This window comes from Macaca nemestrina, chromosome 7, assembly GCF_043159975.1.
Source record: "Macaca nemestrina isolate mMacNem1 chromosome 7, mMacNem.hap1, whole genome shotgun sequence".
In the NCBI taxonomy this organism is placed as follows: Eukaryota; Metazoa; Chordata; class Mammalia; order Primates; family Cercopithecidae; genus Macaca; species Macaca nemestrina.
The window spans coordinates 84,844,753-84,871,047 of NC_092131.1; the positions used below are offsets into that span (position 1 = coordinate 84,844,753).

The following is a 26,295-nucleotide window of genomic DNA, read 5'->3' on the forward strand; positions in this document are numbered from 1 at the left end:
CTGCTGCTGACACTTAGCCCCTTCCCAGCTTACAGTTGGATACAGGACCTGGGCCAGGAGAGCAGGGAGGACACTGTGGAAATGGGGCCAGGCCAGCAGGGGCCTCAGGGCAGGAGACTGGAGGGGCAGCAGTATCCAGGGCCAGAAGTGCCCTGCGGGAGAGCCAGGACCCTGGCTGCCTTGGTCTTGGTGGTCGTGGTCAGTTCCCTCTCCTGCCAGCTGTGGAATGTGAAGCCTGGCCTGGGAGATATTTTTGCTGCACTTTGAGCCACCCCGCCCCCTGGAACTCAGACCCTGCACACTCCATGCCATAACAATGACGACCACTTCCAATTGTTTCCTAGCTGGAGCGGGGGGAGGGGAGCACTGTTTGGGAAGGGGGGGAGCCTGGGGGAAATGCTTCTAGTGACAACAGCCCTTTCTAAATCCGGCTAGGGACTGGGTGCAGGTGGGGGTGGGGGTGCCCTGCTGCCCCATATATACAGCCCCTGAGACCAGGTCTGGCTCCACAGCTCTGTCCTGCTCTGTGTCTTTCCCTGCTGCTCTCAGGTAGGAGCGGGAGCTGGAGGCTTTCCTCTGGGATAAGGGGGCTCCAGGCTTAGGAAGGGATTCCTCTAGGAATAGCAAACTTCATGCAGGACTTCATGCAGTGTACCAGGTCCAGTCACTGGGCACACATGTGCAGGTCTAAACATGGGCGTATGTGCCACAGGAGTTCCCAGGGGAAGATATCTGCATCTGAGCAGATGGGACCAATATGCATTACAGGGTGTGGTGTGTGTGTGTGTGTGTGTGTGTGTGTACAAGCCTGCATAGTCTGAATGTGAGAGAGAGTATGTACCTCACTGACACAGAAATATCAAGTGGGAGATGCGGGTGTATGATCATGCCTGTGAATTAGGAGATTCCTTTGCAGGGAGGGAGAAAGGATGGTGGAGAAGGATTCTAGGAAGTGTGTATGCCTTCATGTGATTCTGTGAGGCCTGGAATGTGTAGCTACCCCTGTCCATGCATGCAGAGATGATTGTCTATGCGTCCAGGAGTCATGATTGTTATAGTGTGTACCCTCTGCAGAAGGAGCTCACAGGCACGGGGGTGTAGGATGTTCCAGGTCTTTGTGTACTGAAGAACACGCAGTGATGTGAGTCTACTTACGCAGCACACATCCTGAAATGTGCACATTTGCTGTTGAGGCATATGTGGCACCCTGGGGGTGGGGTGCGGACTGAGGTATGGGAAAGAAGCCTGTCTTCGTGTGAGATGCACGCCCAAGCAGCAGGCATGAGTGTTCATCAGAGGGCTTGTGGAGGGTGTTCAGCTACGTGATGGAGGTGTGTCTATGAGAGGAAGCCCACAGTGTCTTCTCTCTGAGAATGTCCACAAAGTCTGACAACAAAATGGGGACAGGATGGAAAAGAACTCTCTTTAGAGTCAACAGACTTGTATTCAAGTCTTGGCTCTCCCACTTATTGTCATGGGCTCTTGGACAGGCAAGCCACTTAACCTCGACTTCCTCATCTGTCAAATGGGGTGAAGACTGAGTAGGAGAATGTGCATTGAAGTGCTTTTAAACTGGAAAGTGCTCAACAAATGTGACCATTAGTTGTCTCTCAGATGGCTCAAAGAAAGGTACCACTAGATGGGTACAGGCAGGGGTGGGACCGTCTCGGAGGAGTGAAGAGGATTAGGGTTCAGGGTGAGTTGACACCAGGCAGCTGTTAGAACTAGTTCTTGAGGAAAAAGGGAAAAGGGTTTGAAAAACAAGAAGGATGGGACCAGAGAAGTTGACCGCCCTTTCCAACTTGTTTTGGAAGAGGGTGGATGCTGAAGGATAGAGCCAGGGAGAAGCACGAAGGTGGGACTGGCCAGGTTGGGCACAGCCTGCCCTGACACAGCCTCTTCCCTCTCTCCAGGTCCCCTGCAGGCCTTGGCCCCCTTCCTCATCTGTAGACACACTTGAGTAGCCCAGGTAAGAAAAGCTGAAGCTAGAGCACTGAGAATCTAGTGAGACTGGGCATTAGAGCCCCAAAGTCAGACTATGGAACTCTAGTTTCTGCCCTGCACTGGAGAAATATCTTGGCTATCAGGAACTCCTTACCTGTGGCCAAGGGGTCCAGGGACAGATGAGGGTCAGAGATGGAAATAGTTAGATTTCTGCTCCTACAAGGAGCTCAGGGTACTCTTCCTTCCCCTAGGAGAGCTCCAGCTTGAACAATAGTTAGTTGCTCCCTTTACTCTGGCAGGTTTGCTAGGCTGCTCTTCTGGTTAAAGGGTAACCTCAAAGAGGAAGGGACTCACTGGTATCTCTTCTTGATTCTTGAGCATGGTGCTAGGTTTTGGGGCTCCCACTGAAGGGGAGAGCCCAGGGAGGGAAGGGGAGAGTGGGCAGATGGAAAGGCAGCCAGCTTCTGCTCACTCCAGGCACAGCCATGGGAGATTCGGAGATGGCCGCCTTTGGGGCTGCCGCCCCCTACCTGCGCAAGTCAGAGAAGGAGCGGCTAGAAGCCCAGACCAGGCCTTTTGACCTCAAGAAGGATGTCTTTGTGCCTGACGACAAAGAGGAGTTCGTCAAGGCCAAGATTTTGTCTCGAGAGGGTGGCAAAGTCACTGCCGAGACGGAGAATGGCAAGGTGGGTGTCAGACTAATGTGAGAGTCCACCCTGGCCACCTGCACACCTGGGTGGACACAGAGGGGTACACCCATGCCCCACCCTCACGTAGACCTGAGGATGGCCCCATTCTCCTTCCCTTTGGGGAAGAATCCAGACCCTCCAAGGAGCCCTGACCTTCCAAATCCCCCTGTCTTCTCCGTGAGATCCTGGTTCCTTCTCTCTTAAGCACTATTGCCCTGTCACTCACCAACTCCTAACCCTCTTGAGGGAGAAGGGAAAGCCCAGGCTGACAGGAGGGCCTGGATGGGGGCTCTTGCAGACAGTGACTGTGAAGGAGGATCAGGTGATGCAGCAGAACCCACCCAAGTTCGACAAAATCGAGGACATGGCCATGCTGACCTTCCTGCACGAGCCCGCGGTGCTCTACAACCTCAAGGATCGCTACGGCTCCTGGATGATCTATGTGAGTGCTGCACCTGGCCCCACCTCAGAATCTTTGTTCCTGCTCCATCCATGTCCGCCCCAGGAGCCAAGAGTGTCTTCTGTTTGTGTCCAGGCAGGGTTACACTCTAATCTCATCCCAACATCCTTGGTTCAATTCCAACACTCTGGGGACTGGCATTACTCAGATTGAGTGCATGCAGAGTTTTTCCTTTCTCTTCTTTCTCTCCTGGGATCTTTCTCTAACTCCCAAAATCACCAGCCCTCTCCCTTTGCAACTGGCAAGTCACTGCTACTTTTCTATCCCCAGACCTACTCGGGCCTCTTCTGTGTCACCGTCAACCCCTACAAGTGGCTGCCGGTGTACAATGCCGAGGTGGTAGCTGCCTACCGGGGCAAGAAGAGGAGCGAGGCCCCGCCCCACATCTTCTCCATCTCTGACAATGCCTATCAGTACATGCTGACAGGTGAGAGGCCCCAGAAAGGTCTTCCTGAAGGGAACTGGGAGATGCCAGAAGGGAGAGGGAGAAGGTGAAGGAGGGGAGAAGCCCCACAAGAGCATTCTGTGCAGCTCCTGACCTTTCCTCCCCACCCTCTCCCCACAGACAGAGAAAACCAGTCCATCCTGATCACGTGAGTGTAGCTGCTACCCTGTTCCCTTCCAGAATCTCCCTGATCCCCGCCTCCAGCCCCATCAGGGATCCCAGGCCCCTAGGCATAGACTCAGCCTCTTTCCCCACCACCTCCTGCCCATCTCCTTCTCTTCTGACCCTTACCCTGACCCCTCTCTTTGATCTCCCTATTCCTTTCTGCTTTCCATCCCCTTCATGTTTTTCTTCTCCCACCTCCTTCACCCACTCTCCTCCAACTCATCACTCATTTATCCAGAAGCTCATTATCGCCATGTCTTCATCTCTTCCTTTCCTTTCCCTTCAGAAACATTTCCCATTCCTCCAGCCCCACCCACTTTTCCCAAAACAACCCAGGCCCATCTCTTCCATTTACTTTGCCCAGCCAAGCACAGGCTCAGCCTGCCCAAACCAGTGCCTTCTGGTGGCATCCTTCCTGGTGCCAGCCCTGACCTCTGTGCATCAGAAGACAGTTGTGGATTTTGGGTGCAGATAACCTGGCAACTTCTTGTCCAGGGCTCCTACTCTCGGGTAGACCCAGGCATTCTCTCCTGATTTGAGGCTTGTTGGTCTCCAGCAGTGTTGTTCACTGCCCAATAAGGCCCTGACTGTCTTCACAGCGGAGAATCCGGAGCAGGGAAGACGGTCAACACCAAGAGGGTCATCCAGTATTTTGCTGTTATTGCAGCCATTGGGGACCGCAGCAAGAAGGACCAGAACACGGGCAAGGTAGGCCTACTGCCTTCCAAGGTCCTGCACTGCAGAAAGGGAGGGGGAAGAGCTCTCACCTGCCTCCTTCTTGACCTCTGCAGGGCACCCTGGAGGACCAGATCATCGAGGCCAACCCTGCTCTGGAGGCCTTTGGCAATGCCAAGACCGTCCGGAATGACAACTCCTCCCGCTTCGTGAGTGGTCCCTGACCTTGGGCTTGGGACTTGGACTGGTGGAGGGATGGTCTCAAATATGAGCCTTTCCCAGACTCATCACCACTCTCTTCCATCTCTCCAGGGGAAATTCATTCGAATCCATTTTGGGGCAACAGGAAAGTTGGCATCTGCAGACATAGAGACCTGTGAGTGCCGTGAATCTGCTAGGCTCAGCCTAAGCTCACCCTTGCTCTTGACCATCTGGTCTTAACCTCTCTCTCTCTCTCTCTCTTCCCTCCCTCTGTTTTTCTCCTCTTTAAGTCTATGTCTATAGGTGTCTCTGTTTTCAGATCTACATACCTGTCTCTCTCTGAGATTTCCTCTGCATCTTTCTCCATTTCTGTCTCTGCATGGCTAGGTGTCTTTCTCTGGGACTTCTCTCTGAGACTATTTCTCTCCTTCTGGGTCTCTGTCTCCATCTCTCTGTGTGATCTCTTTGTGTCTGTCCAACTAGTCTCTCTGGCTCTTCCCTTCCCTCTGCCTTTTGCTTGCTACGTTTATCATTAATTTTCCTTGTGCCCAAACCCTAACTTTTCTTTCTCTCCTTCTCCCCGCCTGTTCACAGATCTTCTGGAAAAATCCAGAGTTATTTTCCAGCTGAAAGCGGAGAGAGATTATCACATTTTCTACCAAATCCTGTCTAACAAAAAGCCTGAGCTGCTGGGTGAGTCACAGCCACTGACTGAGACCAACTATCTCCATGGCAACCTGGTCCCCTCTCCTTGTGGCTGGATTCAGCTGGCATGCCCTGGGTTTCATGGCACTGCTGGATTCAGTTCAGTGGGATGTGGGGCCGAGCCAAGCCCTGTCCTGTGCTCCTCCTCAGGCCATGTGCTGTGGCGAGCAGCCTCCATGAGAGCCAGGGGCTTGTGTCCCTCCCTAACCATGTTTTTTCCCCTAGACATGCTGCTGATTACCAACAACCCCTACGATTATGCATTCATCTCCCAAGGAGAGACCACTGTGGCCTCCATTGACGACGCTGAGGAGCTCATGGCCACTGATGTGAGTGTGTGAGGACCCAGCCAGGGGGTGGGAGGATTGGCAGTGAGGGGCAAACAGGGGTCCAGAAGCAGAGCTAAGATGCTGGCCATTGGTTGTTTAAAGTGGTATGGATCTCCTGAGAGCCAGAATGTGCCCCGTGGTCAGGGTGTACTGGGGAACGGATGAGGTGAGACAGGACTGGCCAGTATTTGGTGTTCTATCAAACCAGGAAGGGCTGAAAGTCATGAGACAGAGAGGCACACAGCCAAGAAATAAGCATCACCAAGGGAGCAGGATGAGGAGGGAAAGCCATGCAGATGGCATGGGGCCAGAGGGCCTGTTAGGTGAACAGATGCAGACAGGTACGGAAGGCCAGGCAGGAAGCAAGTGTAGGGCCAGGAAGCATAAGTGGGTAACTCAGAAAAGCTGTGGCCACTGACATTGGGGCTGGGACTGGCTGACGTCTGCTCTGCTCTTGCATCTTCCATCCTTTGTTTTGGAGTTCCCCACTGGGTATGGGAGTCTCAGAACCCACAGGGATTAAGGAGACAAGTTTTCTCTACAACTTACAAGGGATCTCACTTACCCATCATACTTCTTTTTGGGGGGTCTACCAATACGGGGCCTCCCTACAGAACGCCTTTGACGTGCTGGGCTTCACTACAGAGGAGAAAAACTCCATGTACAAGCTGACAGGTGCCATCATGCACTTTGGAAACATGAAGTTCAAGCAGAAGCAGCGGGAGGAGCAGGCGGAGCCGGACGGCACTGAAGGTGGGAGGCAGGGATTCTAGGGGGCAGCTGTCAAGTCACGGAGGGCCATGTCTGCTCAGCAGTCATCTGTCTTTTTTTATTTTTTATTTTTTATTTTTTTTGAGATGGAGTCTTGCTCTGTTGCCCAGGCTGGAGTGTAGTGGCACGATCTTGGCTCACTGCAATCTCCACATCCTGGGTTCAAGTGATTCTCCTGCCTCAGCCTCCCGAGTAGTTGGAATTACAGGCATGCACCACCATGCCCAGCTAATTTTTGTATTTTTAGGATAGATGGGGTTTCACCATGTTGGCCAGGCTGGTCTCAAACTCCTGACCTCAAGTGATCTGCCCGCCTTGGCCTCCCAAAGTGCTAGGTTTACAGGCGTGAGCCACCATGCCCGGCCAGCAGTCATCTCTTTACCAACTTTGCTATTTGTCTTTTCCTTCCAGAGGCTGACAAGTCTGCCTACCTCATGGGGCTGAACTCAGCCGATCTGCTTAAGGGGTTGTGCCATCCTAGGGTGAAAGTGGGCAATGAGTACGTCACCAAGGGGCAGAATGTCCAGCAGGTGGGTCCATCTTCAGATGATAATGGGTGGGCAGGGTAGGGAGACTGGCATGATGGGGTGGGAGTTTTCAAGTTCACTCTTCCCAATAACCCTGCTCAATATGGGTCTCTCCTCTACCTTGCAGGTGGCATATGCCACTGGGGCACTGGCCAAGGCAGTGTACGAGAAGATGTTCAACTGGATGGTGACACGCATCAATGCCACCCTGGAGACCAAGCAGCCACGCCAGTACTTCATAGGAGTCCTGGACATCGCTGGCTTCGAGATCTTTGATGTGAGTTGGGACCTCTGGGAGGGGGAGAACAATCACTCGCTCACTCCCACATTCAACAGCCATTTGCTGAGAGTCAGTTGTGGACCAGACACAGGAAGGCAGTGGGGACTGTGTGGTGACAGAGGCAGTCATTGTCCCTGTCTTCAGGGGAAGCCCTCCTCCACTGCCCTGACATGGAGGGGACCAGCCACGCCTTGCTGGGCTCGGGCACAGTGCACGGGCACAGCCCCAATGGCCACTCATACCCACTTCCTGACTGCTCCCACCCCTCACGCCCCCTGCAGTTCAACAGCTTTGAGCAGCTCTGCATCAACTTCACCAACGAGAAGCTGCAGCAGTTCTTCAACCACCACATGTTCGTGCTGGAGCAGGAGGAGTACAAGAAGGAGGGCATCGAGTGGACATTCATTGACTTTGGCATGGACCTGCAGGCCTGCATCGACCTCATCGAGAAGGTGCCTCTTTGGTCTCACCGCCTGAATTCTCCCTGCACACCCAACATGAACACCATAGACAAAATAGCAGCCTCTCTCCCTTCTGGGGAATATAATCTTGACAATATAAGGGGCTGAAGGATCCTGAGCCCTTGGTTCCAGAGCCTATGTTGTGTTGAGCACCGAGGACAGGGTGGCACGAGGGACAGCTGAGTTCCCAGGGGCTTGAGAGTGGACACATGGAGGATGGGCACCTGCATGATGACCTCCCACACCTGCATGTTTATTGGGCCTGGTTTATGCATCCAAGGATCAGGAAGTGTGAGGATGGTGTGGGAGATCATAAGAGTGCACCTATTTTCAACCCTAGCATCTCAGGAATCTGGGTGGTGGGGTGATATGTACAGTTTTGATAGCAGCCACACTCCCAGACTTTCACAAAGGTCCTTCTGTCATCAGACAAAATCCTCCACCTTGAACCAGTGCCAGTCAGTAGATAACTGTACTCAGAGCTGAGCCTACTACCTTAACACCCAGCGGGGCACCTCCATGAGCAAGTATTGATCATAGAGCAGAATCCATGTCCACCTGTGTGAAGGACACTCAGTGATGCTCTCCCCTGCTTCCTCAGCCCATGGGCATCATGTCCATCCTGGAGGAGGAGTGCATGTTCCCCAAGGCCACCGACATGACCTTCAAGGCCAAGCTGTTTGACAACCACCTGGGCAAATCCTCCAACTTCCAGAAGCCACGCAATATCAAGGGGAAGCCTGAAGCCCACTTTTCCCTGATCCACTATGCCGGCACCGTGGACTACAACATCATTGGCTGGCTGCAGAAGAACAAAGACCCTCTCAATGAGACTGTAGTGGCCTTGTATCAGAAGTCCTCCCTCAAGCTGCTCAGCACCCTGTTTGCCAACTATGCTGGAGCTGATGCGCGTAAGTAGGAACTGAGGCTCCCAGGACAGAGGAGCAGGGATTCTGCCAAGGTTCTGAGCTAGGTCACTTGCTACACCCCACTACTTCAATGTCAGGTTGTACTCCAAGGTTTACAGACTCAGTGGGATGGAACTTGGTGAAGAAACTGAGGCAGCCACATTGAAGGCCCTCACCCAAGGGCCAAATGCCAGCAAGGATGTAAAGAGGGGCTGTAATTCTTTACTCACGCCCTCACCTCCCCACACTGAGGCTTCTTTTGTTGACTCTCTTTCCTGCAGCTATTGAGAAGGGCAAAGGCAAGGCCAAGAAAGGTTCGTCCTTTCAGACTGTGTCAGCTCTGCACAGGGTGAGTGGGACCCAGCCCCAGCCAGCTCAGCTCCCCATCTGCCAACTCCACCTAGCCCGGCCCTTCCCTGCCTTGTTCATCCCCTACTCCTCCCGCTCCCTGTCTCCTTGGTGCATTCGTGACCATTTTCACTCCATCTTCTCTTCCTGTCATCTCCTGGCCTCTTCACTTATTTACTTCCCATCTCACTTCTCTCTTCTTTCCTTCCTGTCTCCCACCTCTCTCCTTATCTGTGTCTTCCCTCAAGGCCCCTTCATCTCTGTGGCTCCTTGAATTCTCTCCATCTCTCTTTTCCTTCCTTCTTCTCCTCTCTCCTTTCTGCATTTCTTTCTTGCATTTTCTTTACTTTTCTCTCTTGCATTTTTGGCCACAGGAAAATCTGAACAAGCTGATGACCAACTTGCGCTCCACCCATCCCCACTTTGTACGTTGCATCATCCCCAATGAGACAAAGTCTCCAGGTGAGGCCACAAACTCAGGCCAGCCCACTGCTTGGCATACAGCACCCTGGGAACAGGACCTCCTAGGGCATCTCCCTACCTACCACCACAGCGGTTTCCAAACCACGTTCTTCTCTCCCCATCCCCCATGAGGCCTCACAGGCTACCTCCCTCTCAGTGCTGCCTTACACTTGGAGTGTATAATAATGTGGGTGATGTGTAAAGCACTCTGATGTACATTACCTCATCAGTGGCCCTACAACCCCTTGGATAACTGGTTCCAACACAGAATCTTAGTTCAGCTTTAAATTTACCTGCAGAACTACTTAATCCCCTAATGAGACATATTCAAATTGTTAATCCATTTTTGGCTGATTAGGAGACAGAGGCTCAGGGACCTGAGTTCAAGAGCTGGCTCTGTTCTTGATCAGCTTAGTGGCCTTGGGCCAGTCCCATAACCCCTCTGGGCTTCATTCACTAATCTAGAAAATGGGATATATCTGTTCTGGCTACCACCTATGATAATAGGTATGAATCATATAAAAAAGGAATGTGAAAGCCTTGTGGTTAAAAATGTGGCTAGAAGAAAATGAAACAAATAAAGGATTATTACTACCTGACTTGCTAAGATTACAAGCTAATCAGTGACAGAGACAGGATAGGAACCCAGAACTTCAGTTCAGTGTTCTCACAGACTCCTCCCACTTCCCTCCTACCACAGGGGTGATGGACAACCCCCTGGTCATGCACCAGCTGCGCTGCAATGGCGTGCTGGAGGGCATCCGCATCTGTAGGAAGGGCTTCCCCAACCGCATCCTCTACGGGGACTTCCGGCAGAGGTGGGTATGAGGGTGCCCCAGAACTCGTAGAATGGGGGAGCCAGGCTGCCCTGGTGGGAATGAGAGTCTGCAGGTGGCCCTGGAATTCTGTGGGCAGAGCAGATCACTGCAGAGCATGGGTGACTCTGGGCACTTCCCTCCTCAGGTATCGCATCCTGAACCCAGCGGCCATCCCTGAGGGACAGTTCATTGACAGCAGGAAGGGGGCAGAGAAGCTGCTCGGCTCCCTGGACATTGACCACAACCAGTACAAGTTTGGCCACACCAAGGTGAGGAAAGGAGACTAGTTAATTAAAGGAAAATATCTCTTGTGCATTGACTCCTCTCCTCATGATGCTTTTCCTTTTATAATCGTCTTAGCGAAATCTCTTACCTGTATGCTACCCCTCTCAGCAGAACATCTAGCACCACTCCCCTCACTCCAGCTCCAGCTGCCATTGACCTCCTCCCTGCAATCCTTTTCTAGGCTGTTACCCTTCCTAAGGTACTCCCCACTCCCTCTTTCCCTCGTACCACTCCCTAGTCATGCCCAACACACACCTTGCCTGCAGGTGTTCTTCAAGGCCGGGCTGCTGGGGCTGCTGGAGGAGATGAGGGACGAGAGGCTGAGCCGCATCATCACGCGTATCCAGGCCCAGTCCCGGGGTGTGCTTTCCAGAATGGAGTACAAGAAGCTGCTGGAACGTAGGTGAGAGATCTCAAGAGGAAGTTTCCGCTTCTCTGAGGCCCAGGCTGGTTCAGGGGCAGTGTCAGGAAAAAGAGCTCAACAGGTCTTCAAACAGAGAGACCTGCAGGAGGCGCTCACATGAACACATTGCAGTCACAGGGTCAGAGGGCCTCAGGGAGAGTGGGAGGGATGAAGAAAATGGGACATTCCCAAGGTTTCAGGACCTCAGGTAGGAAGGAGGCAGGAGGCTCAGCACTCCTTTCATGGGCCCCTGCAGAGACTCCCTGCTGATAATCCAGTGGAACATTCGAGCCTTCATGGGGGTCAAGAATTGGCCCTGGATGAAGCTCTACTTCAAGATCAAGCCGCTGCTGAAGAGTGCAGAGACGGAGAAGGAGATGGCCACCATGAAGGAGGAGTTCGCACGCCTCAAAGAGGCGCTGGAGAAGTCCGAGGCTCGCCGCAAGGAGCTGGAAGAAAAGATGGTGTCCCTGCTGCAGGAGAAGAATGACCTGCAGCTCCAAGTGCAGGCGGTGAGGCTCCTGGGCTACTATTGGTTCTTCCACCCTGATCTACCTTCACCTCCCACAACCCTGCACCTCCCTGCACAGGGGCTCACTGTCTTGTTCCTTCAGTCAGAGGACTCTGGGCTCAACACTTCTAAAGACGTCCAAAGAGGTCCCCCAGGAGGAGGAAAGGGCAGAGGGAAAAGAGCTGACTTTTAAAAGCACAGGCTTTCTACTTGGGTTCAACCTAGATTCACAGCTTAATACTTTGTGACCTTGGGCAGACCATGCATCATCTTTGAGCTTCAGTTTCCTCTAGACAGGGAATAAAGCTGTCCATTTCATTGAGCCATCAGATATAAGCGCTTGGCATCAGCAAATGCAGTTCCTGCCCTTCGTGGGAGGAGACCAGAGGAAGAGGTCCAGATGAAGACTTCTGGTTCCTTTCCTCTCTGCTCCCCTCCCCATACTTCTGAAGCTCTTGCCAACTGGGGATATCCTAGAGTTCCCGTCCTATTTGAGGGATGTGCCTCTCCTTCCCTCTACCTGCAAGAATGACAACTTTGCCCCCTGAACAGCCTCCCCTCTGTTCCTCACTCTCAGGAACAAGATAACCTGGCAGATGCTGAGGAGCGCTGTGATCAGCTGATCAAAAACAAGATTCAGCTGGAGGCCAAAGTGAAGGAGATGAATGAGAGGCTGGAGGATGAGGAGGAGATGAATGCTGAGCTCACTGCCAAGAAGCGCAAGCTGGAAGATGAGTGCTCAGAGCTCAAAAGGGACATCGATGATCTGGAGCTGACACTGGCCAAAGTGGAGAAGGAGAAACATGCAACAGAGAACAAGGTAAGGGTAGCTCCCTTTGGCTCCAGCCCAGGTCTCCTCAGGACTCTCAGACCATACTGACCTTGACCCAGGTCAGCCACTCGGCATCCAGAGAGCAGGATGGACCTTGACGTGGAGCTCCCCATAGATGGCACCAAGCTGGTGACCTTTGACCCTAAAGGAGATGGGATTCTTGGTCGGCAGGTGAAAAACCTGACAGAGGAGATGGCTGGGCTGGATGAGATCATTGCCAAGCTGACCAAGGAGAAAAAAGCTCTGCAAGAGGCCCACCAGCAGGCCCTGGATGACCTTCAGGCCGAGGAGGACAAGGTCAACACCCTGACTAAGGCCAAAGTCAAGCTGGAGCAGCAAGTGGATGATGTGAGTAGACTGAGAGTTGTGGGGCCTAGATATGCCATGTCCATCTGTGCCCAGAGGGGTGTGTGTGTGCGTGCGTGTGTGTGTTTGAAGGGAGGTGGGGTTAGAGGATGTTAACTTTCCTGATATCTTTCTAGAAAGGAGCTGGGGAATGAAAAGTCAGAGGTGGTGATCAATTCTGAATTATGTATCTAATCTCACTGGTATGATCAATAATAGAGATGAGTTTCCTTATTAAATTTAAGTTCAATCCCAGATATCTCTGCCTTTGACACAAGATTTAGAGGGTCATCTCATAAGAACATGATATATTTCTTTGGAAATTTTGTGAGGCTCTCCAAGAAGAATTTTTGAAATTCCAATATTTAAGGTAGAATCTGATCGTTATTCCTTCTGATGCACATATGTCTGTTGACTCACTTATCACTCTGTATTATAATTATTTAAGCTTCTATCTCAGCCATAAGACTACAGGCTTCTTTTAGACAGAAACTTGGATCTATTCAATTTGGGGACTGCAGTGCTTAGCACAGAGCCCAATGCCCAGTAGGTGTTTATAGGATGCTGAAAGAATGAATACTGCAGCCGGACGCAGTGGCTCATGCCTGTAATTCCAGCACTTTGGGAGGCCAAGGCAGGTGGATCATGAGGTCAAGAGATCGAGACCATCCTGGCCAATATGGTGAAACTCCGTCTCTACTAAAAATACAAAAATTAGCTGGATGTGGTGGCACGTGCCTGTAGTTCCAGCTACTCAGGAGGCTGAGGCAGAAGAATCCCTTGAACCAGGGAGGCAGAGGTTGCAGTGAGCTGAGATCACACCACTGCACTCCAGCCTGGTGACAGAGTGAGACTCCATCTCAAAAAAAAAAAAAAAAAAAGAAAGAAAGAAAGAAAAAAAGAAAGAATACAGCTTTGGGGTTTCATCCCACAATCATTCATTCCTTTATTTATCAAATATTGATTGAGCATCCCCTATATCTAGGCAATCTCACAGTCCCCTAATAACATCTGGTCCACTCTGGGGAAGGTTTCCCAAGTCCTGAACTCAGAGATTTACCAAGTCCTGGGGCAACTGAACAACAGAATCACCAAGTCAGGATGCTTTGCCTACTGGGCCTGGCTCCTTCTCTCTACCAGCTGGAGGGATCCCTAGAACAAGAGAAGAAGGTGCGCATGGACCTGGAGCGAGCGAAGCGGAAGTTGGAGGGCGACCTGAAGCTGACCCAGGAGAGCATCATGGACCTGGAGAATGACAAGCAGCAGCTGGATGAGCGACTGAAAAAGTACTGTGTTCCCTCCCTGCTGTCCTTCCTCCTCCCCAGCCCATAACAGTACAAGCAGACACAAGACAGCCATCCTCTGAGGCAACAACCTCATGCAGCCTCCACAAGCAGAGTTGCAAACCATGGGAAAAGACCTCCCACACAAGGGCTTTCCTCCCTCAGTCCCATATATCAGGGTTAGTTAGATGGTCCTCCCTGGCAAAAAGTCCATTGTATCCCTTAAGTCCTTTCTTCTTATTAGGCACTCAGTGGGAATGAAAATAACAGCCTTCCCCCTTTATACGCATCTCTCTTTGGAAACCAGTTCCTTGACATGGAGGAAGGCTCCACATGAGAGCCTCTTAGGAAAGTCCCTTTGTGGCTTTCCACAGAGAGCCCACAGGGCACCAAGAAATGCCCTCACACTTAAGAAGTCAGAGGATCAGGGCCATTTCTTTGTTTTGCTTAATTTGTGGTTTCAATTCTTAGTGTAAGTTCTTCCAAAATGTACAGACTTTCCAGAATTGGTAAACAGTGAGCTTGCAGAACATATTTTGATAATTGAAGTTCTTATGGTGTTTCAGGCTCAGGACTTTGAGAGGCTTTGAGAATCATCATAATCTACATCCTCTTCAAGTTTGTGTTTGCACAGGAATCTTCATACCTTCCCAGGCACAGAATGTGTTGAATAAATGAATAAATACATGATCCTATTTGATTCTCAAAACATCTTTTAAGGATGGTATCTTTAATTTCACTTTACCAAAGAGGAAAATAACTTTCAGAAAGGTTAGCTGAGTTACCCAAAGCAACAGTGACAAATTAAAGACCATCAGAGCTAAAAGGGACCTTTCAAACAATCTAGTCCAACCCCCTCATTTTACAGACAAGAAAACAAGGACCAAAGGTGGGAATGTCCTGTAGAGCCCAGGCCTCATCACCCTGTCTACAGCACTCCTCCCATTACGTTCTTGTTGCATTTCAATCCTACCACAGGTATTACACCTCCAGGGATCCTATATCACCCCCAGAAGCTGTTTTTCTAATGAAATCCTACTCTTTAGCTGTTTCATTACCATTTTCAACCACTGGTGGACCTTCCTGAGGCCCCACGAGTCTTCCTTACCTTGCCATCCCTCCTTCCCCACAGGAAAGACTTTGAGCTGAATGCTCTCAACGCAAGGATTGAGGATGAACAGGCCCTCGGCAGCCAGCTGCAGAAGAAGCTCAAGGAGCTTCAGGTGAGGTCTGGACACCCTCGCGGGATGCTTAGTCCCTGGGCTGGTTCTGTTTCCCCTGCCCCCTCCTCTAGGGTGTCCTGTTCACAGCATTACAGGAACTGATTATGTGTCCTTGGAGGCAGACACGCAGCTATCACAGTGTCCCCATGGATACATCCAAAAGGGGCGAGGTGATCCACAGCCACCCCGAAAAGGTCACAGGCCAGGAGGGCAGAATTCCTGGCTTCCTGTCTCAGCTCTGCCTTAGTTGGGTGACCTCAGGGAGCCCACTCCAGATCTCTGGGTCTCCATGCCCTCCCCTGTTACATGGAGGTTTTTACAGGCTCCTCAACTCTGATGGCATGACTTTCCTTACTCTAGAGCAGAAGTTGTGTTAGATCTTTAGTTGTCTGGTCATTTTCAACTTTTCTTATTTTTTTATGACTAAACTACTTAAAATATCCCCAGAACACAGGTCTCTGTCCATCTTTAAGAGCAAGTTTCAATCACTTTCCTTCCATTAAAGAGCATGTAGACTATCAGGCCCTCGCCCAAAGGAAGGCTAACTCCGCTCTTCAAACCATCTTCCCCAAATCCTCCCCACCTCTCTGCTGGAGGAGCTAAACTGACTTGCTGTTCCAGAGAAGCCAAGAGCCTTTTAGAACCAGGTGGAATCCAGTGGAGGGGTCCAGGCGGTGGGTCTGAGCCTTTTGTGTCTGACCCAGGCACGCATCGAGGAGCTGGAGGAGGAGCTGGAGGCAGAGCGCACCGCCAGGGCTAAGGTGGAGAAGCTGCGCTCAGACCTGTCCCGGGAGCTGGAGGAGATCAGCGAGCGGCTGGAAGAGGCCGGCGGGGCCACGTCCGTGCAGATCGAGATGAACAAGAAGCGCGAAGCCGAGTTCCAGAAGATGCGGCGGGACCTGGAGGAGGCCACGCTGCAGCACGAGGCCACCGCCGCCGCCCTGCGCAAGAAGCACGCCGACAGCGTGGCAGAGCTGGGGGAGCAGATCGACAACCTGCAGCGGGTGAAGCAGAAGCTGGAGAAGGAGAAGAGCGAGTTCAAGCTGGAGCTGGACGACGTCACCTCCAACATGGAGCAGATCATCAAGGCCAAGGCAGGCTCTGCTCAGCCTCCCCTCCTCCAACTTCCTCCTCCCACCTCCACTTTCTGCCGGTGTCGTCTCTCTTCCTTCATGGTTCATTTTCCCACTTCCCTTCCGCTGCCTGGTTCTCCCATTCCCTCCTTCCTTCCACATCTTCCTCTTCCTTTCTCCTTTAGTTGCACCCCTTACACTCCCTTCATTTGCACCCCCTTCTACCCCCAACATCCATCATATAACTCTCCTTCCCTTCTCAGGCTAACCTGGAGAAGATGTGCAGGACCTTGGAAGACCAGATGAATGAGCATCGGAGCAAGGCGGAGGAGACCCAGCGTTCTGTCAATGACCTCACCAGCCAGCGGGCCAAGCTGCAAACGGAGAATGGTGAGCCTAGAGCAGGGTCTCGTGGATCCTACCACAGTCTCCCCAACCTCCTGAGCCGCTCCAGCCTCCCGCACACGCCAATACATGCATTCAGAGACACAGAGTCTCTCCAGAGAATGGGGCCTGAGGGTTAGGGGAGGAGGTGGGGATAGGAGTGCTGATCTAGAATGGTACTTCCCCAGGTGAGCTGTCCCGGCAGCTGGATGAAAAGGAGGCACTGATCTCCCAGCTGACCCGAGGCAAGCTCACCTACACCCAGCAGCTGGAGGACCTCAAGAGGCAGCTGGAGGAGGAGGTTAAGGTAAGGGCTAGACTCTGGCCACCTGGCCCAAGCAAGGAGCACACTGACTAGCCTTGCATTGACATCACTTCCCTTCCCAGGAATAAGGCTGGCTATAGACCAATTGTTCTCCAAGAATTCTAAAAAGAAATCATAGCCCAAACCCTACCACATGCCATCTACTCCCCAGGCTGAGGCCCTCTGCTTTTGCTGCATCCCTGGGCGGGAGGCTAGGTGTGAGAAGGAGGAGAGGAAATGAACTAGGGAGGCATGAGATGGCTTTGCCTAGGCACAGCAAGGGGATGTAAGGACTGCACAAATGGGTCCTGGGATTCGCAGGGGAATCTGCAACCTGGAGAAAGAAATTAAACTGGAGCCTATTCCTAGCACTTTGGTGGTCTCATGAAAAAGAAGAAAGAACATGAGTTTTAAAAAACACCAGGGTTCAATACTAACCTGCCTCTTACAGCTCAGTGATCTTGGGGAAGTCCCCCAACCTTTCTGAGCCTGTTTCCCTCTCCCCAACCAAGTAAAATGGCAGTGATGATGACCATGTCTGGTGTGGGGAGGAGCTCAGGGCCAATGGCCACGAAGCTTTTCTTAAATAGTTCACTGCCATATTGGCATTATTTGTTATTAGCAAACAGTAAACCATGCTAGGTCCACCAGGGGTTTGGACATAGATGAGGCCAAGGGACGATATTGACATTGGGGTGAGGAGAAGGGCAAGGGTGGGGTTGCTTTATGGAGAAAGCTGAGCCCACCTCCTGGTGCCCACCCCTCCCCAGGCGAAGAACGCCCTGGCCCACGCACTGCAGTCAGCCCGGCATGACTGTGACCTGCTGCGGGAGCAGTATGAGGAGGAGACGGAGGCCAAGGCTGAGCTGCAGCGCGTCCTGTCCAAGGCCAACTCAGAGGTGGCCCAGTGGAGGACCAAGTATGAGACAGATGCCATTCAGCGGACTGAGGAGCTTGAGGAGGCCAAGTGAGTTCCGAGCAGCCTGACTTCTGGCTGAGGCCCCTTTGCAGGCAGGACTTGGCCCAGCCCCAGCCTCAGCAGATCCCACACAGGAGATGCTTAGCTAGTGTTTGACAACATAGGAGGACTCTGTTCCGGCCCCACCTCCTTCTCCTCTCAGGGAAGCTTTTTGCTCGAATTATGTTTCTGATCCGAATATAAGACGAACAAAAGGTTTGTCTGAGGGCAGAGTGCTTCCGTCTGGGGCAGGGCACTGTGGCAGGGAAAGGCAGTGGGGAGGGCTGAGGAAACCCATACTTCCTCCATGTCCACAGCCCAGAGGCTGGCCCAGGGTCAGAAGGTGCCTTGGTCTCCACACCCTGCTGGGATCCTCTGCCTGCCATTCTCAGCCCCTGGGACCTATCCTCAGGCTTCTCCAGCTACACTTCTGAGTTTTCAAGGATTGTCTTCTGGAAGGCTCATATTGTTTCTTCTTGTCCCCATCCACACCCTCCATCCTCCCCACCCTCTCCCACCTTCCCCTGGGCAGGAAGAAGCTGGCCCAGCGGCTGCAGGATGCCGAGGAGGCCGTGGAGGCTGTTAATGCCAAGTGCTCCTCACTGGAGAAGACCAAGCACCGGCTACAGAATGAGATTGAGGACCTGATGGTGGACGTGGAGCGCTCCAATGCTGCTGCTGCAGCCTTGGACAAGAAGCAGAGGAACTTCGACAAGGTGGGCCCTGGGTGAGGGCTGCAGCCAGCATGCAGGGCAAGGGGGCATGAGGGGTTCAGTGCGAGGCCAGAGCTGTCCCCTTTGAAGGCGGGGGAGGAGGGCTGAGCCCAGGCAGGTCCTGAGACAGACCCTGGACATGGGGCTGAGGCTGGGGGGCTGAAGACTGAGCCATGTTCCCGGGCAGATCCTGGCCGAGTGGAAACAGAAGTATGAGGAGTCACAGTCGGAGCTGGAGTCCTCACAGAAGGAGGCTCGCTCCCTCAGCACAGAGCTCTTCAAGCTCAAGAACGCCTATGAGGAGTCCCTGGAGCATCTGGAGACCTTCAAGCGGGAGAACAAGAACCTTCAGGGTGTGCTGGGGGCCCGAGAGGTTGGGGAGGGGCTGCACTGGCAGTGTCCCCATATGGTGCCACCCAGGGGCTCCAAGAGGGGTCTGGGCAAAGAGGCATGTCCCTCCAACTCCACTGGACCTCAGCAGCCCTCAACCAAGTTACCGTGTTCCCCACACAGAGGAGATCTCCGACTTGACTGAGCAGTTGGGTTCCAGCGGAAAGACTATCCATGAGCTGGAGAAGGTTCGAAAGCAGCTGGAGGCCGAGAAGCTGGAGCTGCAGTCAGCCCTGGAGGAGGCTGAGGTGTGTGTGTGTGCAGGGCATGGGGTGCAGGGAGCTGAGCTTCAGGCTTTTGGTCCCTGTTCTCATCCCCCACTTTGTCTGCTTTGTTCACTGTCCCATCCCCAGAGCCTAGGACAGAGCCTGGCACATAGTAGGCACTCAATGAAGATTTGTGGAGTAAATGAATGACCAGTCACTGAACTCCCTTCATATAAACATTTTACCCATTGCATCTTAGCCGAGTTTCCCATTTCCACACACCTCCTGGTTCCCACCTCTGCCTGCCTGTTTTCTTTTATACTCTATACCTGATTGCCTCTGTTTCCTTGGCAACACCTTTCTCTTCATTTTCCTCCTTGTCTTCATAGCTAGCTCTCCCCTGTGAGGGCCTGAATCACCTTTCCTAAGGTTTATTTTTATTTTCTCTTAGATTCTCTTTTCCTCCACCTCCTGCATCTTTGACTGAACCACTTACACCACTCTTGAACTCACTTTGTATCCATGATTAGTGAACAGATCCCCACCCTGCCCTGTGCCCTGACTGTCTGCCTGCATCCCCTCCCCCACCCCTTCCCAGGCCTCCCTGGAGCACGAGGAGGGCAAGATCCTCCGGGCCCAGCTAGAGTTCAACCAGATCAAGGCAGAGATTGAGCGGAAGCTGGCAGAGAAGGACGAGGAGATGGAACAGGCCAAGCGCAACCACCTGCGGGTGGTGGACTCGCTGCAGACTTCCCTGGACGCAGAGACACGCAGCCGCAACGAGGCCCTGAGGGTGAAGAAGAAGATGGAAGGAGACCTCAATGAGATGGAGATCCAGCTCAGCCATGCCAACCGCATGGCCGCTGAGGCCCAGAAGCAAGTCAAGAGCCTCCAGAGCTTGCTGAAGGTACACAGGGGGAGGAGGTCCCCTCACCCCGAGGGGACTGCCTCCACGTGGCCCGAAGAAGCAGTGGTGTCTCAACACAGGCACCAGATTCCTCCTGACCCTGGGTCACTGCAGGGACCTCTGACAGGTGCCCTCAGTGAAGGGCACCGAGGCTGGCTCCCTACTCATGCCCACTCTCCTGATCCTCAGGACACCCAGATTCAGCTGGACGACGCTGTCCGCGCCAACGACGACCTGAAGGAGAACATCGCCATTGTGGAGCGGCGCAACAACCTGCTGCAGGCTGAGCTGGAGGAGCTGCGTGCCGTGGTGGAGCAGACAGAGCGGTCTCGGAAGCTGGCAGAGCAGGAGCTGATTGAGACCAGCGAGCGGGTGCAGCTGCTGCATTCCCAGGTGAGCAGCTCCCCTGCTCATTCCTGAAGGGAGTACAGGCTGGGACTCAGCAAGCAAGGCTTGAGAGCTATGCATAGATGCTCAATGCTTTTCGTGCTCTGCCCACCCCTCCCCCAACCCAGAACACCAGCCTCATCAATCAGAAGAAGAAGATGGATGCTGACCTGTCCCAACTGCAGACCGAAGTGGAGGAGGCAGTGCAGGAGTGCAGGAACGCCGAGGAGAAAGCCAAGAAGGCCATCACAGATGTGAGTGCCCCCTTCCACCCACCCGATCCAGATGTGTCTCTCCGTGGGCTGGGGCGTGAGTGTGTGAGGACTTGACCAGACCATGTGCCACCTCTCTGCTGCACACAGGCCGCCATGATGGCAGAGGAGCTGAAGAAGGAGCAGGACACCAGCGCCCACCTGGAGCGCATGAAGAAGAACATGGAGCAGACTATTAAGGACCTGCAGCACCGGCTGGACGAGGCGGAGCAGATCGCCCTCAAGGGCGGCAAGAAGCAGCTGCAGAAGCTGGAAGCGCGGGTGCGGGAGCTGGAGAATGAGCTAGAGGCAGAGCAGAAACGCAATGCGGAGTCTGTGAAGGGCATGAGGAAGAGCGAGCGGCGCATCAAGGAGCTCACCTACCAGGTGCGGTGGGCGGTGACTCCAGGCAGAGCCCTGGCACCCTGACCACGGTGACAGCCAGCTAAGGAGAATGAAGAGTTTGCTCTTAGCCTCTTCTAGGGCGAGGGTGGGAATGCAGCCCCCATTTCACTTTGCCTAGCCCTGCCCCACCCTGAATGTCCCCTAGCTCAGAGGTCAGTCTCTGAGCCTCCTGGCCTGAGCTCCATCTCAACACCCACCCTCAGCCCATCCCCAGGAGACACACACAGAATTCCAGACAAAGCTCACCTAGCACAGCTCACCAGCGTCACCCCCAACAGACACCAAAAACACACAATCCCATTCAAACAAGCATCAAAACTTTTCCATTACCCAAGGCAGCGTGGACTCTAGCTTTCTGAGGTGTTTTCTAGAATCAGACTCTGAATTAGAATTTGTTTCTTTTCCAATCCAGGATGTCACCATCCCTCTAAGCACACTTTGTCCTTAACCTAGATTAAGTCAGTGTCATCTGCATTGCAGCCCAGGAAATTCCATCATACTCATAGCCCCAAAGTCACTCCCAGCACATGCTGAGGTCCAGAGCAGGGGAATTTATTCTCCATGGGGTCCCCAGACCCTGAAAAACCTGCTCCCTGGAGCACTGCACACACACAATTTTGTGTATAGTTTCAGGAGTCCCACTAGTTCTTTGGACTTCTTCCTGGTACAGATCATTTAAAATATTTACACATATCAGGTAAGAAATTATAAGGAGAATTCAAGTGTTCAGTGAGGATCAGAAAGTAGAATTGGGTCAGGATGTCAGATGAAGCAGGGCAGGGCAGAGGGGATGCTACCTTCTATGACTGTGCCATCTTCACCCCCTGCCTATCCTCTGGCCCCCAGACGGAGGAGGACAGGAAAAACCTGCTGCGGCTGCAGGACCTGGTGGACAAGCTGCAGCTAAAGGTCAAGGCCTACAAGCGCCAGGCCGAGGAGGCGGTGAGTGACCCTGATGGGGACTAGGTCCAGGGGAGGCATAGGAGAGCTCGTCCCCCAAGCCAGAGGTCAGAGAACCCAGGCCCCCTCTCACCTCATGCTCCCACCTCCCGCAGGAGGAGCAAGCCAACACCAACCTGTCCAAGTTCCGCAAGGTGCAGCACGAGCTGGATGAGGCGGAGGAGCGGGCGGACATTGCCGAGTCCCAGGTCAACAAGCTGAGGGCCAAGAGCCGTGACATTGGCACCAAGGTGGGTCCCTCCTCTGGGCTTTGCTAGTCACCCCCACAGCAGGCATACCCAGACAGAGCACCCTCAAACCAGGGATGCTTCCTTTTCATTTATTCCACACAATTGAACCACACAACCCCAGAGGCCAAGGTAATTGGTAATTCAGTTCTGTGTGATTTCTAAGATTCTCCTAGCTCCAACTTTTTTTTTTTTTTTTTTTTTTTTTGAGACCGTGTCTCACTCTACCGCCCAGGCTGGAGGGCAGTGGCACAATCTCGGCTCACTGCAACCTCCACCTCCCAGGTTCTCCTGCCTTGGCCTCCCAAGTAGCTGGAATTATAGGCATGTGCTACCATGTCTAGCTAATTTTTGTATTTTAGTAGAGATGCAGTTTCACCATGTTTGCCAGGCTGTTCTTGAACTCCTGAGCTTGTGATCCACCTGCCTCAGCCTCCCAAAGTACTGGGATTACAGACGTGAGCCACCACTCCCAGCTCAGCTCTAAGTTTCAGTGGCTCTGGGAATTTCAGCCCTAGGGTGGTCTGCCATCCTAGAAGACCCTAATTTATATACAACCTGTATATCCCAATTTTCCCCCAACTGCTAGCCTCCCACCTAATTTTGTCCTACAATCTTGTAACTCAAACCTAAAATGAACATCCCAGAGAACCCCCTTGTTCTCGCCCAGGCAACTTCCCTCTGGCCAACCCCAGACCCCTACCCTGCAGAACTTGCCCCCTGCACATCGATCTCTAGAAACACATCTGCTGCTGCCACAGGGGCTTCCACCTGCCCACACAGCAGGCCTCCACCATCAGACCCCTCTCACGTTTCTTTCCAGTGCCCCATCCCTGCCCAATACCATCTCTCTAAGGACTAATTGGACTTTATTTCCTTTCAAAAGGGCTTGAATGAGGAGTAGCTTTGCCACATCTTGATCTGCTCAGCCCTGGGGGTGCCAGCGAAGCCCCATCCTGGAGCCTGTGTAATAGCTCCTTGGGAGGAAGCAGAATAAAGCAATTTTCCTTGAAGCCAAGATCCTGACTCCAGACTCTTCTTCACTGCCCTGGGGACCCGGGGGTGGGGTCTGGACTAGGGGAGGTGGAAATGCAGGGGAGAGGGGGAAAATTCAAAGGCCTGGCCTAGGAGGGCTTCCTGGAGCAGCACTGAAACCCCCTTTCACTTCCTCCAAACCAGCCAAATGCAGCAGAGGCGACACCTCTCCTCCCAGCCTTCTCTCCGGTCCAGCTGGGATTTAAAGATTTAGGGAGACCCCCTAAAGTTCACCTAGAGCGCCCTGAGCCCATCTACTGTGGACCTGCACCCCAGCTTCCATCAACCCTGCCCCCAACCCACCACCATGGATAACGCCCGGGGCTGGGCAAGGGGTGGCAGTTCGGGGTGTGGGTGCTGGCCAGTGCCCTTTCTGAGCCCGCAGAAGTGTGAACCACTGGGCCAGGTGAGGCAATGTTGCCTAAATGCCAGTCCCAGGTGAGTCTCTGAGAGTACACAAGGACTCACAGCTGTAGCCCACATCCCCTTACAAATAGAGCCACCACCCTCTGCAGCCACCTCCAGAGGCCAGCGCACCCCCTCCCCCACCACAGCTGGTAGAAACACACTCTCAGCCCACCTGCAGTCCTCCTCCGCTCCTCCCAGGGCCGAGTGCCCTTGGCCCAGGGTGCTCCCTTCTTCCCACTCATTTCTTCCCATTGTAATTCCCATTACCAAGCCCTTTGTCCTCTGGGCTTGTGGGAAGATGGGGTTCTCTCGGCCCATTTATGGCAAGTCTTCTTGAGAGGAGGCAGACAGATGAGGGACTGGGGAAGGTTATGTGTGAGCAGGACTCCAGGGAGAGGGAGGGAAGGGATGGCTCCCCAGAAGGTCGGGAGGTGGAGGAAGGGATAAGTCTCCTCCAACTAAACAAGTTCAGCCCCTTTGGAGTTCCTGCCACAGCTGGGTTGCTTAGGTGGGCCTGGGACTGTGGTCCACAGAGGGCAGGGGCTTGGGAGGCACTGGGGCTGTCGGCCCTACTGGGAACCTGGGAAGCCATGGTTCAGCCCTGGACTGGATCTCCCCCAACCCACCAACTCAGAGCCCACTCCTGCTCTGTACCCGGCTCTGAACTCTGAGCTCTGACTGTGGCAGTCAGGGCAAGGGCCCTATGCTGGAGAAGGAGAAACCAGTACTGGACAATAGGAGGCGATAGCAGAGGAGAAAAAGGGGGTAGGGAGGGGACAAGAAAAGATCTGAGAGGGTGGCAGTGGACAAAGAGATTGAGCAACCAGGGGACAAGGTAGCCACAGGAAACAGAGACAAGGAAAAAAGATACAGGAAATGAGGAGGCTCCAGAAAGATCCACAGGCGCCACCACCTTTCTCCTCCTAGCCGCCTCCATTCTCCCTCCCTAGGCCAACCCAGACAGAGCACCCTCAAACCAGGATGCTTCCTTTTCATTTATCCCACTCAATTGAACCACACAGCCCCAGAGGCCAAAGTAATTCAGTTCTCTGTGACTTCCAGGATTCTTTTCCAGCTCTAACTTTTTTTTTTTTTTTTGAGACGGAGACTCACTCTGCCGCCCAGGCTGGAGTGTAGTGGCACGACCTCGGCTTGGACCGAGATACCTAGGGCCATTCCTCTGGCTAGGAACAGACTTCAACAGCAATGAAGAAACAACTAGAAACAAAGGAGAGGACCCTTGAAAAGGGAGCTATGCAGAGAGACCCAGGGCACCTAAGCAACCAGAGCAAGAGAGACTGCAAAAGATACGGATCCTTCGAGAATGGCCAGGGGCTGGACGCAGGCCGCAGGGTTGAGAGAGGACTGAGAGCCAAGCCAGGGAGAAGGAGGGGTGCTGAGGGGGATGGGGAGAGAGGAAAGGAGAGGGAGCCTTGGAGGGAGAAGCTTGAAGAGCTGAGGGCATTGATCCCAAGTAAAAGAAAGAATCCTGGGTCACTTGCAAATGCAAGGAGAGTCAGGAAGGTGCAAGGAGATTGGAGAGAGGAGGAGGAAGAGCCTGGAGCAAGATGTGGAGGCCCAGAGCGAGAGAAGAGGCCAGCCTGGAGAAGGCAGAGCCTCATGTTAGACCCTGAGCTGGGCAGAGATATGGGTCAGGGAGAATCGGAGGCAGGCCCCACTCTGAGATGGGGAAGAAGGCAGAGGGAATGAAGGTGAGACATAGAGACAGATGCAATGGGGAGCCAGGCAGAAGAGAGGCAACCTGTGCCAGGGAGGCCAGCCCTGCCTCCTTGGCACCCTCACCTGTGGCCAAAGCCTCCATCCCTGTCCTCATACGCCAGGACTCCCAGGAGAATGAGGAGCTCTTTCATGGCAGCTGAGGGAGGACAGAGAGCAGTATGTGAGAGCCAGGGAGAGAAGCAGCCTGGGGAAGGGAGAGGACAGTACAGCAGAGCAGACAGGGGCAGGGCCTGGGGCTGAGCGAACACCTTCCTTCCTCCTCCTTCCATAAAGCGGGGGACTAACCCCCCCCCATCTCCACTACCCGCTGCCCTGCCACCACCACCTATACCAAGTGAGGCCTGCTCAGAGCACAGGGTTCCCTGAGGACAAAGCCTGGTCTTTGTCACCTGGACCCGACCCAGACTGACCTGGTGTTCTCAGCTCCTTATCATGTCCCCAGAGCTATGGGAACCAAGCAGTGACGCACTGGGCCATGGGCTAACCCCCTGGCTCGAATTCTGGGGCCTCGAGTAACCTAGAGCTGGGGACAGGTGGCCTGCATCCCCTGGGGGTAATGATTTGGCATAAGCACCTGCAGGAGATGGGGATGTGGGGTCAACTCAGGTCCCTCCAAGGACACTGAGAAAAGGTCCAAATGCCCGGGGGAGAGAGGTGTGTTCCTGAGCCCAGGAATGGGGCAGCTGCGTCCTAGGGAGCTAGGGAGCTTGGGGAGAGGCCACATCTTAATGGAAAGTGCTCCTGCCCAGAGAAGCTGACCCCTGTCTCCCTACCCACCTCCACACCCTAGAGCTATATTGAGAGGTGACAGTAAACTGGTGGGAGGGGGGCTGGGAGAGTGTTCCTGGGTGTGAGGGTGGGGGGAAGCCAGAGCAGG

At 53.4% G+C, this 26,295-nt stretch overlaps 1 protein-coding gene across 2 annotated transcripts; it reads left to right on the forward strand.

Annotated features, from left to right (window-relative positions):
- Window positions 1-496: 496 nt before the first annotated feature.
- LOC105499596 (myosin heavy chain 7) lies at window positions 497-23,253 on the forward strand. 2 transcript variants are annotated; one of them, XM_011772284.2, is made up of 40 exons: window positions 497-549; window positions 1,914-1,969; window positions 2,422-2,630; window positions 2,932-3,075; window positions 3,364-3,520; window positions 3,659-3,686; window positions 4,303-4,411; window positions 4,495-4,587; window positions 4,691-4,754; window positions 5,174-5,272; window positions 5,510-5,613; window positions 6,228-6,366; window positions 6,796-6,914; window positions 7,039-7,188; window positions 7,473-7,643; window positions 8,254-8,563; window positions 8,842-8,909; window positions 9,283-9,370; window positions 10,071-10,188; window positions 10,334-10,457; window positions 10,740-10,876; window positions 11,133-11,388; window positions 11,965-12,207; window positions 12,391-12,567; window positions 13,705-13,850; window positions 14,980-15,070; window positions 15,775-16,164; window positions 16,407-16,533; window positions 16,716-16,834; window positions 17,602-17,798; window positions 18,322-18,505; window positions 18,690-18,855; window positions 19,016-19,140; window positions 19,697-20,005; window positions 20,195-20,398; window positions 20,521-20,646; window positions 20,755-21,030; window positions 21,895-21,990; window positions 22,104-22,238; window positions 23,122-23,253. In XM_011772284.2, exons 3-40 carry the CDS (start codon window positions 2,430-2,432, stop codon window positions 23,137-23,139), a joined length of 5,808 nt encoding a protein of 1,935 aa, XP_011770586.1. In that variant the 5' UTR covers window positions 497-549; window positions 1,914-1,969; window positions 2,422-2,429; the 3' UTR covers window positions 23,140-23,253. The 2 variants fall into 2 exon arrangements, with proteins under 2 accessions (XP_011770586.1, XP_011770587.1); XM_011772285.2 differs by lacking the exon at window positions 497-549 and adding an exon at window positions 1,121-1,141.
- Window positions 23,254-26,295: the final 3,042 nt, after the last annotated feature.